Consider the following 11,322-nt stretch of genomic DNA (forward strand, 5'->3'; position numbering starts at 1 on the left):
CTATTCAAGAGAGATGGATCAGCTAATTAAACAAATATGTGTAATAGATGCTAACACGAGCAAACGTTCTAAACCGCAGTTATTGCTGTTGATCGCAGCAGCGCCGCGGTTGCTTTATGAAGCATTTAGATTAACACCCTCAATTTGGATTTATCCCCCCACACCGTAGGCTAACGCCTAGCGTGGCGAGTCTGCGCCGCTCCCGATGAAAAAAAAATGATGCTTGTGGAAATTCCTTTCCAGTATTTGGAGCTAACTGGTGCAATTAGCTGGCGCACAAGTAGGCGACAATCTAAAAAAACGAAAGCGGTAGATTGTTTCCCTACTTCCAGGAAGGGACTGACAAGAACAAACAACAAATTCGAGGTAAATGCTGCGTTGCCTCCTAATCAAGAAACCCAAATTTAACAAATTTCCTCCGACCGTCAAAATAAAACCATCCCACTTTCAGTTTTTTCTTGGTTTCAGTGCTTTTTCCAGAGCTTATTTTGCATCTTCTGCTCGGTAACCCTTCAGTTCACCGAGGGCGGCTACATTGCAACAACTTTCGCCGATGACGGGCAGCACCTCGGCCTCGTCTCCGTCGAGGTTAAGCCTTTACACGCTCCGCCGACTCCTAATACTTTAGCAAATAGCTGCCCTTGGGTCTGATACTGTACTCGCGGTCAAGAAGGGTCTTACTGGACTCAGCTGAATAAATAACCAGGATCTTAATATCGGAGCGCAGCAGCCGGCTTCTGTTTGTGGGATTACCGCCAGCTCGAGGGGTGGCGGCGGTGGCAGGGGGCCTGTGTTATTCCACTTCCCGGGCCGGCGTGGGGAGTTTCCCAGACCCAGGGTGGAGGAGGCGAAGCCGCGCTAGTCTTGATCTGCAGCCTCCAGTTGGTCCGAATGGCCATTTTGTTTCTAGCCGGCGTGAGAAAACTCCCCGTGTGTTCCAGAACGTTGTTGGGAAACTTATACTGACTCACAAGGAAGTGCATTTTCTTTAATTAAATGAATCACATTTGGATGAGGAATCACTTTAATTCTGCAAAAAGTTCCCAAATAATTCTCAATATTTGGAATCTCAGTGATTTAGGTGAAACACTCCTGGAATTTTGACAGATAAACGCCGATCCGCGCGGCGTCTTCTTGACAAGCGGCTTATTTCGCTGCTTTTCTTTCATGGCAGCAGCAGAAGACGCCGCAGCTCCTCCGGCGCTGTGATCATCAGCTTCACGCTGTTCTCTGTCTGCAGGCTGTCTCACCACGAGGACGAGTGTGAGTGTGTGTGTGTGTGTGTGTGTGTGTGTGTGTGTGTGTGTTCTGGCTGTGGTGCCTCATCATGGTACGTCTAACTGTGCGTAGCAGCGGAGGATTATGCCTGGCAGGAATCTTCACGGTGAGACATGCGCGGGCATCTTTGGCTATTTTTGCACGTGCAAGCTCAAACAGCGATCGGCGGCGTCCCTGAACCCCTCACCCCCCCCCCACCCCCCCACTCCCAGTACAAAAGCTTCCGTCCCTCCCTCCCATTATCATGTGCGCGGCTGCTCGTTTGAAGTTTAAGTGCAGCACATACCGCAGGAGGAAGCTCGCGAGTGTTGCCGTTTGCACAGCAGGCGGCCCTTCGCCGCTACCGCGCTGGCAGAACGCAGGAAGTGACACGTTTCTGAGCGTTTGGGACGCACGGGTCAGCCAGTTCTGCGGCTTCTGGGCTGGTTTCCCAGGACGACCGGAGGTTCTCACCTCCCGCGCTGCTCCGGCCCATAAAATCAAGATGTCAGAGCGAGCGACCTTTGCTGCTGACTCAATCATTCCGGAGCCCGAATTGTCCCAAAACACCTCCCGGCATCCAAAACCCGTCCTCCGTCCTCTAACGGCAGCAACCACACCTGGCTTGACCCCAGCGCCTCGAACCCCTGCGTCAGAGTTAGCGTCACGTGTTCCCGGCGGGACGAACAGGTGATTTAAAGTGTCCCGGCCCGACAGCTGTGTTTACACACGCCCACCTGATGACAAATATCTGCGTTTCACTTTAGCAGGAGGACGTTTGGGGGGGACGTAAAATGGCGATGACACCACTCGCCGCCACTCTCGGGACAGTTGTCGCTCCTCCGGCGGATCGATGCGATGTTGCAGCGTCAGCAGAAAAAAAAAAAACCAACAACAAAAAAAAACAAACAGCAGAGCAGGCAAAGTAAACAAGAGAACAGGGTGTGTTTGAACAGTTGAGCTGGTACAGGAGGGCCTACAGCTGGGGAGGGCCCCTGCAGGGAGTCTGAGGGGGCACCTGGGAGCAAATATCTTGACCTGACACCAGTCTGATAAGGACTGGTGGTTACTGGGAGGACGTGCTCGTGCGTACGCAGAGGCCGCCGGGAAACGAAGTGAGAGGGAGCAAAAACACGATCCAAACTGACAAACAACGCAAAAACAATAAAAACAACAGTTAAATACCAGGATTCGGCAGAAGCTCAACTGCGGAGTGGCAGTTCTGCACGCGCTGCCACGTTTCTCCTCTCACGCATGAGCCTCGTGCAGGGTGTGCAGACTCCGGCGTGCATGCATGTGAGCGTGCACGTGCACTTACTTTTGCACTGCAGGTCCACCATGGCCTGGTACCACTCGTCCTGGTCCGCCTCGTTCTCGGCGGCGAGGGCGAAGCTCTCGGCGCGGGTGTACAGCACGATCATGTGCTTGTTCTTCGAGTCGGCCCGCTTGTTGATGTTGAAGCAGGTCTCCAGAGCCACGGCTTTCTTCGGGACGGGGGCCTTGCCGCGGAATTTCTTCTCGCTCTCGTAATACTCCAGACGGGCCGGGCCGCGTTCCGAGGCGGCGCGGAGGACGAAGTACCGACGATGCATGGACTTCTGCTTGCGGAGGTAGCCGCTCCTCCGCACGTCCTCGCAGCTGTCGCCCGCTTGGTTCTCCATGACGCGCCGCGCAAATCCCCCCACAAGATACCGGTTCGAGTGCTTTTTGGGGGAATTTCTGCAAGTTTTGTTCACAGAAGTGATTCCCACATCGCCGGACTGCGCTCCCCTTCCTCGCTCCCACACCGACGTGAGAGGGGAGGCAAAGGTCGGTCCGGGGTACCGCGGCTCAAGGACTCGGGTGAAGGCGGACGAGGAGCTCTTTGCGTCTACTTGCGCGTCTTCTGGGTCGGGTTCTCCCTCCGCTTCGCACAGACCAGAGCAAGTTTTCCCAGGAACACAGGGGTGAGCACATGCGGCGCAGCTCGACGCGGAGCTCCGCCTACTACCCCACTACTACTACTGCTGCCGCTGCTCGCGCTTCCCAGCGCTGCAGGAGCGCTATAATCCCATTACACCATATTGCAGAGAGGAGAACCCGTCCCGTTACTCGCACTCCCAGTTTCTCCGGACTTAAGACCCACCCAAGCCCAGCCCGGTTCGGCTCCGGTCGTGTCGCTGCGACGCGGCGCGCAGCGGAGCGGCAACTGTGAAGCGGGATTGACGCTCGCCGCCTCGTACTCTGAAGCGCCTGCTGCGTTCACGACCCAGACCGAGCTCGGAATAAACAGTTATTTCATTAAAAATTACACTTGAAACTTTTTCTTTAGGTTATTTTTTGTCATATAATCAAGTTATCATCAGTATTTAGCCAAGAGTAAACCTATACAAAAAATATAGGCTACTCGGTTCAGTTATAGCATTTAAAATCCACCAATTTTCTGTTCCGTTGAAATAAATGGATCGTCCATCTGTGTTTCATATTTCCCACAGCTCTTGAATGCCACTGTCTGTGGATGAAGTAATATCTGTTGGCTGCTGTTTACTGCAAAAATCCCCGTCTGCTCCATGTTGATGCCAGTATATTAACTTTAAATCTGAACGTTTTACTCGTCCAGTACCCAAAATATCCAAAATCCAGACCAGCAGACCGCTTAATCTTAATGGGATCTCGTTGCTGCTGTAAAAAGCCGCTCCATGGAACAAACGTGGCATTTTTAGTCTCTGTAGCACAGAATCCAATTGAATTAGATAAAAATAGGCCTTATAAATATTTATGGGTTCATCCCGACACTAAAATGACGGTGAATAATTTAAAACGGCTTCATGTCAGACGCTGAAAGCCGTAAAAGGTGTTCTATCTTTGCTCTATGCAGTATCCATGTTATGTCATATACATCCATCAGCGACCTTGCTGCACGAGGCCTGAAGGTAAATGGGTGTGACGCGCCCCCTGCTGTTAAAGACGGGAAGTGGGGCATTAAAAAGAAACCCAGAGGTCTTAGAAAGCTTCAGATTGGTTTTATGAACATGAATGTTTTTCGTTACAAAGAACATGAGTCACTTTTTTTTTTTGGCATATTAATGGAAATCAACTTCATGTCAACCAAAAAACAAACAAACAGAAACATTTTGGTCCTGTACATGAAGCATTTTCTTTACATAACATATTTGATTTTAAAATCTCTTACATTCAGTGGCATCTCCGTTTAACCCTCGAAGCGCATGCAGCCGAGGGATGGGGGGTCTTTGGAAGGACAAAAACAAACAATGGTGAATGCAAAAGGAATACTCATTTCACGCTACGTGTAAAAGCCTGGATCTTAGCCAACCTGCTGTGTCAGGAGGCTGTTAAGGCTGTTGGAACCGTCTGTAGAGCATCCGAGAGGCTTTTAGAGACCTCACGGTGGGCTGATTTTTATATTTATAGTTGCAATTTAAAGCAGGAGATGAAATCAAAGTAGCAGCAGTAGCATCAGCAGCAACACGTGTGTGTATATGAGTGTGTGTGTGTGTTTTCTCGTGACTCTTACGGAGCCCTGAGGTGACGCAAACGCCTTCTGACACGTTGACAGAGGGGAACGCACATCCTTCACACACGCGTCTCATTGTTACATTCACACACTTTCCACAAACACGTAAACATGAGACAGAGAGGTGGCGCAGGGTCGGAAAAACACTCCAAAGGCATCAAAATGGCCGCAGCTCCTCGAGTTCACGTCCGCTTTTGCTTCCGAGAGACGGACGAGCAGAGGTGGGAGGTGTGGGAGGAGTCAGATGAAAGGATTCTTGGACGCCCCTCGGCTGGGGTAGACGTTCCCCTGAAAGACAATGTCTTCCTTACACTTCCTGTTGTGGCGAAAGAACCCAATAGTCCGCCACATGTTGAGGTCCGTGCTTACCGTGAACGGGTTCACCGACATGGGCCGAGGGACGGCGGGCTGAGGGTCGGGTCCCGGGAAGGAGGCAAAACCTGCAACACACACGAAAGATCATCTCCTGACACATCACAGAGGACCGAGGCTAGCATGTTAGCATGCTAACTTCAGTAAAGCTTCCCTGGAACACAAGAAATTAATAATCAAAGCCTTTTTTTTTTAACGAGTTCAATCAAACTTTAAAAGATGATTTTGTCTGTAAAAAGACAAAGTTGTCAAATTTGGATTAAATAAGGAAGGTAAATAGCTTTACCATTGGCTTCCTCGTTGGCGGTGGACTCGGGGTGAAATGCCTTCTGGGTAGAGGGTGCTGGGAAGGTGGCTGGAGGAAATATGGATGTAGGCGAGGTGACAAAAGCCCCGGACTCACCTGCAGAAACAACCCGCGCGTGACATCACACAGAAACAAACGAGCTCGCCGGTCACGTGACGCGAGAACCCGAGTCTCACCTCCTGACGAGTTGCTGAAAGGGTTACTGGGGGAGAGGGCAACAGGCTGCTGGGAGCTGGAGCTGAAAGGGTTGGGGAAATCTGAGACACACATGGGGGGGGGGGGGATCATTCAGTGTTAATAGCACGTTCCTGTCCACAAACATGTCCAACAAACAGGACAATGCTGGACTAAAGGACTAACTTTTATATTAAATAAATGCTTCATAAATCGATGCTTACTCGCAAAGTTTTGGGAGGTAGAGACTGTATCCACACCGGGAGAGCTGCATAAAATAGAGGGATGCAATAATAAGTTCACAAAGACATTTCAGGGGGAACCGTGTTGGAACAAACCCTGGTTTTTATGTCACCTCGCAGGAGTCGAGTTGGAGGAGAGCCTGCTGCCGAAGATGGTGCTGTACTGCGGCGGGCCACCAGGGGGAGCTGCAAACACACATTTCAGTCAGACTTCCTGTACAAACGAGCAGACTGGTGAACTCTGGAGGTCACTGGAGAACTAAAGTATCGAGCTAAGTAAATAAAACATCATCTGTGCCTTCTGCTCCATATGAATCAAACCGATCCTGAGGCGGAAAATCAATAAGCTCATTACTTGAGCAGGCGGCGGAGAACAACCGGGCTTCTCTGGGAAAGCTTCAGGGCTTCTCACATGACCGCCCCGCATTAAAAACTGCGGCCTGGGTCGTCGGAGACGATTTTAAAAAGTGCATCGACAATTTCCTTCCTGTCAGCCCCGGGAACGCCTGATCGGAAGCAGAGCACGAGGGCTAAAAGCCTTGGAATTCAGAGGCAGGACGTTCCACAACGTGGCTGAGTCGGCAAGAATCTGTCGCTCTTTGTTACCTTGTAAAAACGGGCAGAAAAACGTAACAAATACCGACTTTTCCGTCAACTACTGGGGGTGTTGGTCAACAGGGGCCCTCACAGAAACTTGTGCTTTCTTCTCCCCACCTGTGTCGGAGAAGACGCTATCCAGCTGTGAGAGCGCGGCGTATCTGTCCTGAGCGTTGGAGCCGCCCCCCGACGGCTGACTGCCCCCCCCGGGCTGCTGCTGGGACACAGACTGAGGCAGAGACGGCCCCTGGGGGTGGTTCAGGCCTCCGAAGTCCACGCTGAGAGACTTGGGGAAGGCCCTGAAGGGGCCCGTGACGCCAGAGGTCGAAATGGAGCGACCTAGAGGCGAGAAGACCCGACTCAGCTTTGGTGCCAAAATTACGGTTTGAAAATAAAGAATTAAACGTGAACATAACAGATTTGCAATCGAAAGCATCGGGCTTTTATCCTCGTGTAAACGGGCTAAGCTCCTTCGTTTCACGGGATTCTTTTCTCCAACGAAAAACCAAGCGGACCTTGAAATCAGATTGTTTTGGCGAGACTCTAAAACAAATATTTCAGAGTCAGAGAGCTTCGTTGTGCCAGAGCCGGGTTCAGTCGTGGCCGCGGGCGCAGATAACCAAGAGTTGCACAATGCTCGGCAACCGTCTCGTTTGCATGCCGAGGTCAAATTCACATGAGCGACGTGTTCTTTTCATTAGGCGGTCAGCGAAATGAAAAAAAGCACCGTCGAAGCAGAAAAGCAGCCACGACAAAGGCGGGAAGCAGCTAAACCGTTAGCATTTCTGCGGGTAGCAAGCTAGCATCAGCCGAACCTGACAGCTGAGGGGTCCGGGCACGGGGGCCATCGTCTCAAAAAAAACAAAGCTGTGTGTTTTTAGGCTGCGTTCGGGCCGACTGAGGTTAGCCGCCGTCCTAGCAACCATGTGCTAACGACCCTCGGTCCCGCTCGGGGCGTTCGAGCGGCACCCGACGCAGTTGCCAAATATAGACGTCTGGAATCTCGGACCTATTTATGGCTGCCGTGTGTCTTCTCGAGTCACTCAGCTGTCAGGTTCTGAGGGGGGGGGCACCCGACGGGTGGCAGGAAATGTGGCCACCTAACGAGGCCGAGCTGATCGGCTCACACTCCAAACGCATCGGCGGGTGGCGTGTTCTTACCCAAAGTTAAGTGGTTTTTGAAAGAGCTACTGGCTACGAGGAGATAAGAGGAGAAGAAACAGGTGTCACTGCTGGCCGGATGAGACTGGAGATCAAAGGGAGGGCGGCGGCGTACCTGAGGGCCGGGGGAGGGCGGGGAAGGCGTGGCTCTGACCCCCCAGCGCCGACGACAGGGATCCGGGACGCTGCCGTTCTATCCCGCACAGGCTGGGGTCTACAGCGGAGGAGGGAGAGAGAGCACAACCCGGTCACGTGATCGCTCGGCGGCGTCCGGTCCCGAAGTACCAACTGGCCCGACCTTTCAGGGGAGGGTCGCGGAAGCTTTGGGAGCGCAGCGGCCTGGCGGTGAACGCGTCCGTCCGCATGTCGGCGGGTGAGACCACCGGGCCGCGGTCCCAAGAGGGCAGCTGGGATTGAGACTGAGGAGAGACGGTTCTCAGTAATTCATACGCAGACGCTTTAATAAGAACGCTACCTGGGACAGTCTGAACCATCTGTTTCTACCCTGCGGTTTTGGGGGGGGGGGGGGGACAGATATCTGTTCCTGCTCGACTCTCTCGACTCTGCACTCACTTCCTTTTTATTCGATCAACTTCTTACTTTCGTTTTTAACACATCTTTAATGTTCAATGAACCCTCAGAGGTTTCATCCTGGACCTCCAACCCCTCCGCCCTGCCCTTCGTCTGCATCGGGAGTGTTGCCTCCCTCACGCTAGTCTAGCCCCAGCTAGCTAAACTAGCCAAACTTTGCACAGAATTAGCCAAACACCTCCCTCACCAATGGTCTGGAGGGCCTGTTGTTGGGGGGCAGGTTATTGGAGAGGCCCTGGCTCACCATCGGACCATGTGAGGGAGGCACAGCCTGCACCCCGGGGCTCCACGGGCCCTCCGCGTCCCTCCGGTTCTTGCTTTTGGAAAAATGCCTGAAACAAGCAACAAAACGGCAGCTTCAGGAAGCACCTTAAACAACAGGTGACCGTCGCACCGCCCTGTTCTCACCACTTCTTCTTCTCATATTTGTCCTGCAGGAACTCTTTGAACTTCTGAGAGTCCTTCATGTCGGGACAGCCGTCTGTCTTGGGGTCGAACGCGCACAGCCACGTCCTCCTGCCCACCTGAAGGCACGCACAAAAACGTGGAAACAGGAAGTCGGATTCCAAACAATCGAGGTCCGGTCTTTCCACGACGCAGACGCGGCGGGGACAACACAAACAGGTGATTCACACCCAGAGATTACTGCCTCTGAATCACGGCTGGAGGAATTTTAAAAACCACCTCTGCCTGCCCTCCTGCTAAAAACAGTCCACTTTGGGACCCTCCCGGCGGTATTTGTGTGATTTTAGCTCAGGAGTGGGCGGCGAGTCCCAAACAAAAGGTGTTGCAGATGCGCGCGAACGGATTTTTTAATATAAGCTCCTCCGTGAACTGTCATCTTATTAATGGCGTCTGTCAGAGGCCCGTCATCACGGGCGCACGCCACCCGTGGGAGGAGTCTGGTGATGAGGATTAGGGATTACTGGCCGCCAGATCAGCAAAACTACCCAACAATTTGTTGATTCCGGCATCTTAAATACTTTTACATAAGAGCAAAATGGATAATCTGAGGTTTAATCCTGCCGGGGGAAAAAATGTTTACAGGGAATTTCCAGGATCCAGGAGCGATTTTAAGGGCGTTTCAAGGACCTCAAATGTCTGCAGGATAACCTGCAGGTTCAAAAACACAAACAGTCTGACGCCAAGGCGGAGGAAGCGGAGGGCGGTTTGGGCGGACCGCACGCTGGCCGTCCTGTTGTTTCTCGGACCGCCGGCAAGCAGCACTTATCCCAATCGCCGACAAAAATAAGGTCTGACTGGCTCGACCGGTGCCCGCGAGGGACATTCAAACAACTGTAGCCGTAACCCATCCAAACAGGGAGAGCTCACCCACCTCGTTGCCATGGTTTTGGAGAAATTCCACTTCCTGTTGGGAGAAGGTTGTCATTGAGATGGACTTGACTCTGTGGGGAGGGTTGAGGCCTCTCCTGGGACACACCGGAGAGATGGAGAGATTTTCAGAGGCGAGGGAGTCAACACAAGAGGGCAGACACCCCCCCCCCCCCCACCCCCCGACCCCCCGACCCCCCTGCTGCGGCTGAACATGGAGTACATGTGAGACTGTGGCTCTAAAGACTGGATCGGCGTGAAATCGGTGACACATCCACACACACACCCTCCTTGTGACACTTCTTTCTGTAACCGGAACCTCTTAATTTCTCCATGCTAGGGAGGAAGGAATAAAAAGGGGGAGCCAAGTGGGGCAGGATTGCGCAATTCAATGCCGAACCCGTCTTCTCGGGGAGTGTTGGGACTGGGCTGAGCATGCAGACTTAAACGTGACACACAGATCGTAGAAGGAGCCTGGATAGTGTCAAACCTGCACCGCGATGCGAATGAACTCAGAGCGGGTAAAAGACTCTGTCGGAGAGGGAGAGAAGAGAGGCGGACACTGCGTAAATTAACGCGCGCACGCACGATGTGGCTGTGTACAACCAACAACCCCCCCCAACACACACACACACACACCCCCAAGAAGGAAAAAAAAACCACAGCGAGAAAGCACAGTGGGTCTGGGTGCCGCCTGGTGCAAGCAGGCCTGCCACTTTGTCAATTCCTCCAGCGATGCTGAATTTTACTCACAGCATTCCAGAACATGACGTGCACACGAAGCTGCCCACGGTGACGTCGGTGTAAGTAACCCCGGGCTGGCCGCACTCGAAGCAGTGTTTGTTTACTCCGGATTGGGCCAGCTCTCGGACCTTGCGGGCGCAGATCTCCTGGTTGTCCCGGTGCTTTCGGTTCGACATTTTTATTTGTTTGTTTTTTTAAAAATTCGACCCGGTTGCCGGTAGACAGCCCTCCTTGAATCACACCCCCCGCTCCGCGTCCACCACAGGGAGCACTTCACGCCCGCATTATGCAGAAAAAACGCGTTCATGCGGCTCCAGCCTCAGCGGCAGACTGCGCGGAGGAGAGGCGCGTCAAGCTGAGGAGATGAGAGCGGCGGAGTGCCGGAAGTGCACAGGAGGACCTTCAAAGTAAAAGCGAACGACGGGTGGCGCTTTGGAGAAACCGTGTCGCATCAAGGCTGTCTGTTTCTTTAAAGAAGCAAAAAAGCAAAAAACAACTCACCATTAGCTGCCATTTGAGCAATGCTACAGTCGTTGCACACTTATCAAATGTCAGCCGCTGCGTAATTAAAGATTGATTTATTTTCCAAAGTCACATTTGAACATAAACAAGGTGCTAAAATGCCAAATTGCAACCTGAAGTATTTTCCATGGAAGAAATCAACAATTTTTTATTTATGTCGTTTTTTAAAAAAAAACAACAAAAAAAAAAACTCTTGCATTAGTTGAGAAACTCAAACAGAAAACAAATAGAAAACAAGCAAAACACTACACTGGATTTGTAATATTAACACTATTACTGCTGCTACTACTACTAATAATAATCTTAGTAATAATAAGAACAAGACTATTTTGTGTAGTCAAAATACTTCATTTTCAATCAAACCGTTTGGAAAAGATTATTTCAGCAACAACATGAGATGAATGTTTCCTCAATCAAAGCTCGCTTACTTGAGCTTTTACTTCGAAATTCTCCGTTAACCGGAAATGTGTCTGTTTTGACTCTTGGAAGGACGTGAAGGGAATCTCCTG

The 11,322-nt window shown here is 51.7% G+C and overlaps 2 protein-coding genes across 3 annotated transcripts in view; both read right to left on the reverse strand.

The window, feature by feature from the left end:
- LOC101069368 (insulin receptor substrate 1-B) overlaps positions 1-3,724 on the reverse strand; it is a 29,104-nt gene extending 25,380 nt beyond the window's left edge. The window contains 1 exon segment of the mRNA XM_011606690.2: positions 2,576-3,724. Coding sequence (XP_011604992.2) covers positions 2,576-2,918 — 343 coding nt within the window. The 5' untranslated portion in view covers positions 2,919-3,724.
- A 513-nt stretch (positions 3,725-4,237) lies between these two features.
- On the reverse strand, positions 4,238-10,641 carry agfg2 (ArfGAP with FG repeats 2). Of its 2 annotated transcripts, XM_011606687.2 has the most exons (14): positions 10,301-10,640; positions 9,552-9,645; positions 8,624-8,739; positions 8,403-8,547; positions 7,923-8,043; positions 7,740-7,838; positions 7,625-7,657; positions 6,581-6,802; positions 5,980-6,052; positions 5,849-5,892; positions 5,627-5,707; positions 5,430-5,546; positions 5,141-5,211; positions 4,238-5,059 (listed from the first exon to the last, which is right to left on the reverse strand). In XM_011606687.2, exons 1-14 carry the CDS (start codon positions 10,465-10,467, stop codon positions 5,012-5,014), a joined length of 1,431 nt encoding a protein of 476 aa, XP_011604989.2. In that variant the 5' UTR covers positions 10,468-10,640; the 3' UTR covers positions 4,238-5,011. The 2 variants fall into 2 exon arrangements, with proteins under 2 accessions (XP_011604989.2, XP_011604990.2); XM_011606688.2 differs by lacking the exon at positions 7,625-7,657 and having other exon boundaries at positions 10,301-10,641.
- Between the last annotated feature and the right edge of the window lie 681 nt (positions 10,642-11,322).

Source organism: Takifugu rubripes, chromosome 8 (assembly GCF_901000725.2).
Source record: "Takifugu rubripes chromosome 8, fTakRub1.2, whole genome shotgun sequence".
NCBI classification, from domain to species: Eukaryota; Metazoa; Chordata; class Actinopteri; order Tetraodontiformes; family Tetraodontidae; genus Takifugu; species Takifugu rubripes.

Coding starts and splice junctions, on each gene's coding strand:
- agfg2 (XM_011606687.2), bottom strand. CDS start 10,467: ATGTCGAACCGAAAGCACCGGGACAACCAGGAGATCTGCGCCCGCAAG. Junction 8,740..9,551: donor TCCAAAACCATGGCAACGAG/GTGGGTGAGCTC, acceptor GCGTGCCTTCAG/GTGGGCAGGAGGACGTGGCT. Junction 5,708..5,848: donor TACCTCCCAAAACTTTGCGA/GTAAGCATCGAT, acceptor TGTGTGTCTCAG/ATTTCCCCAACCCTTTCAGC.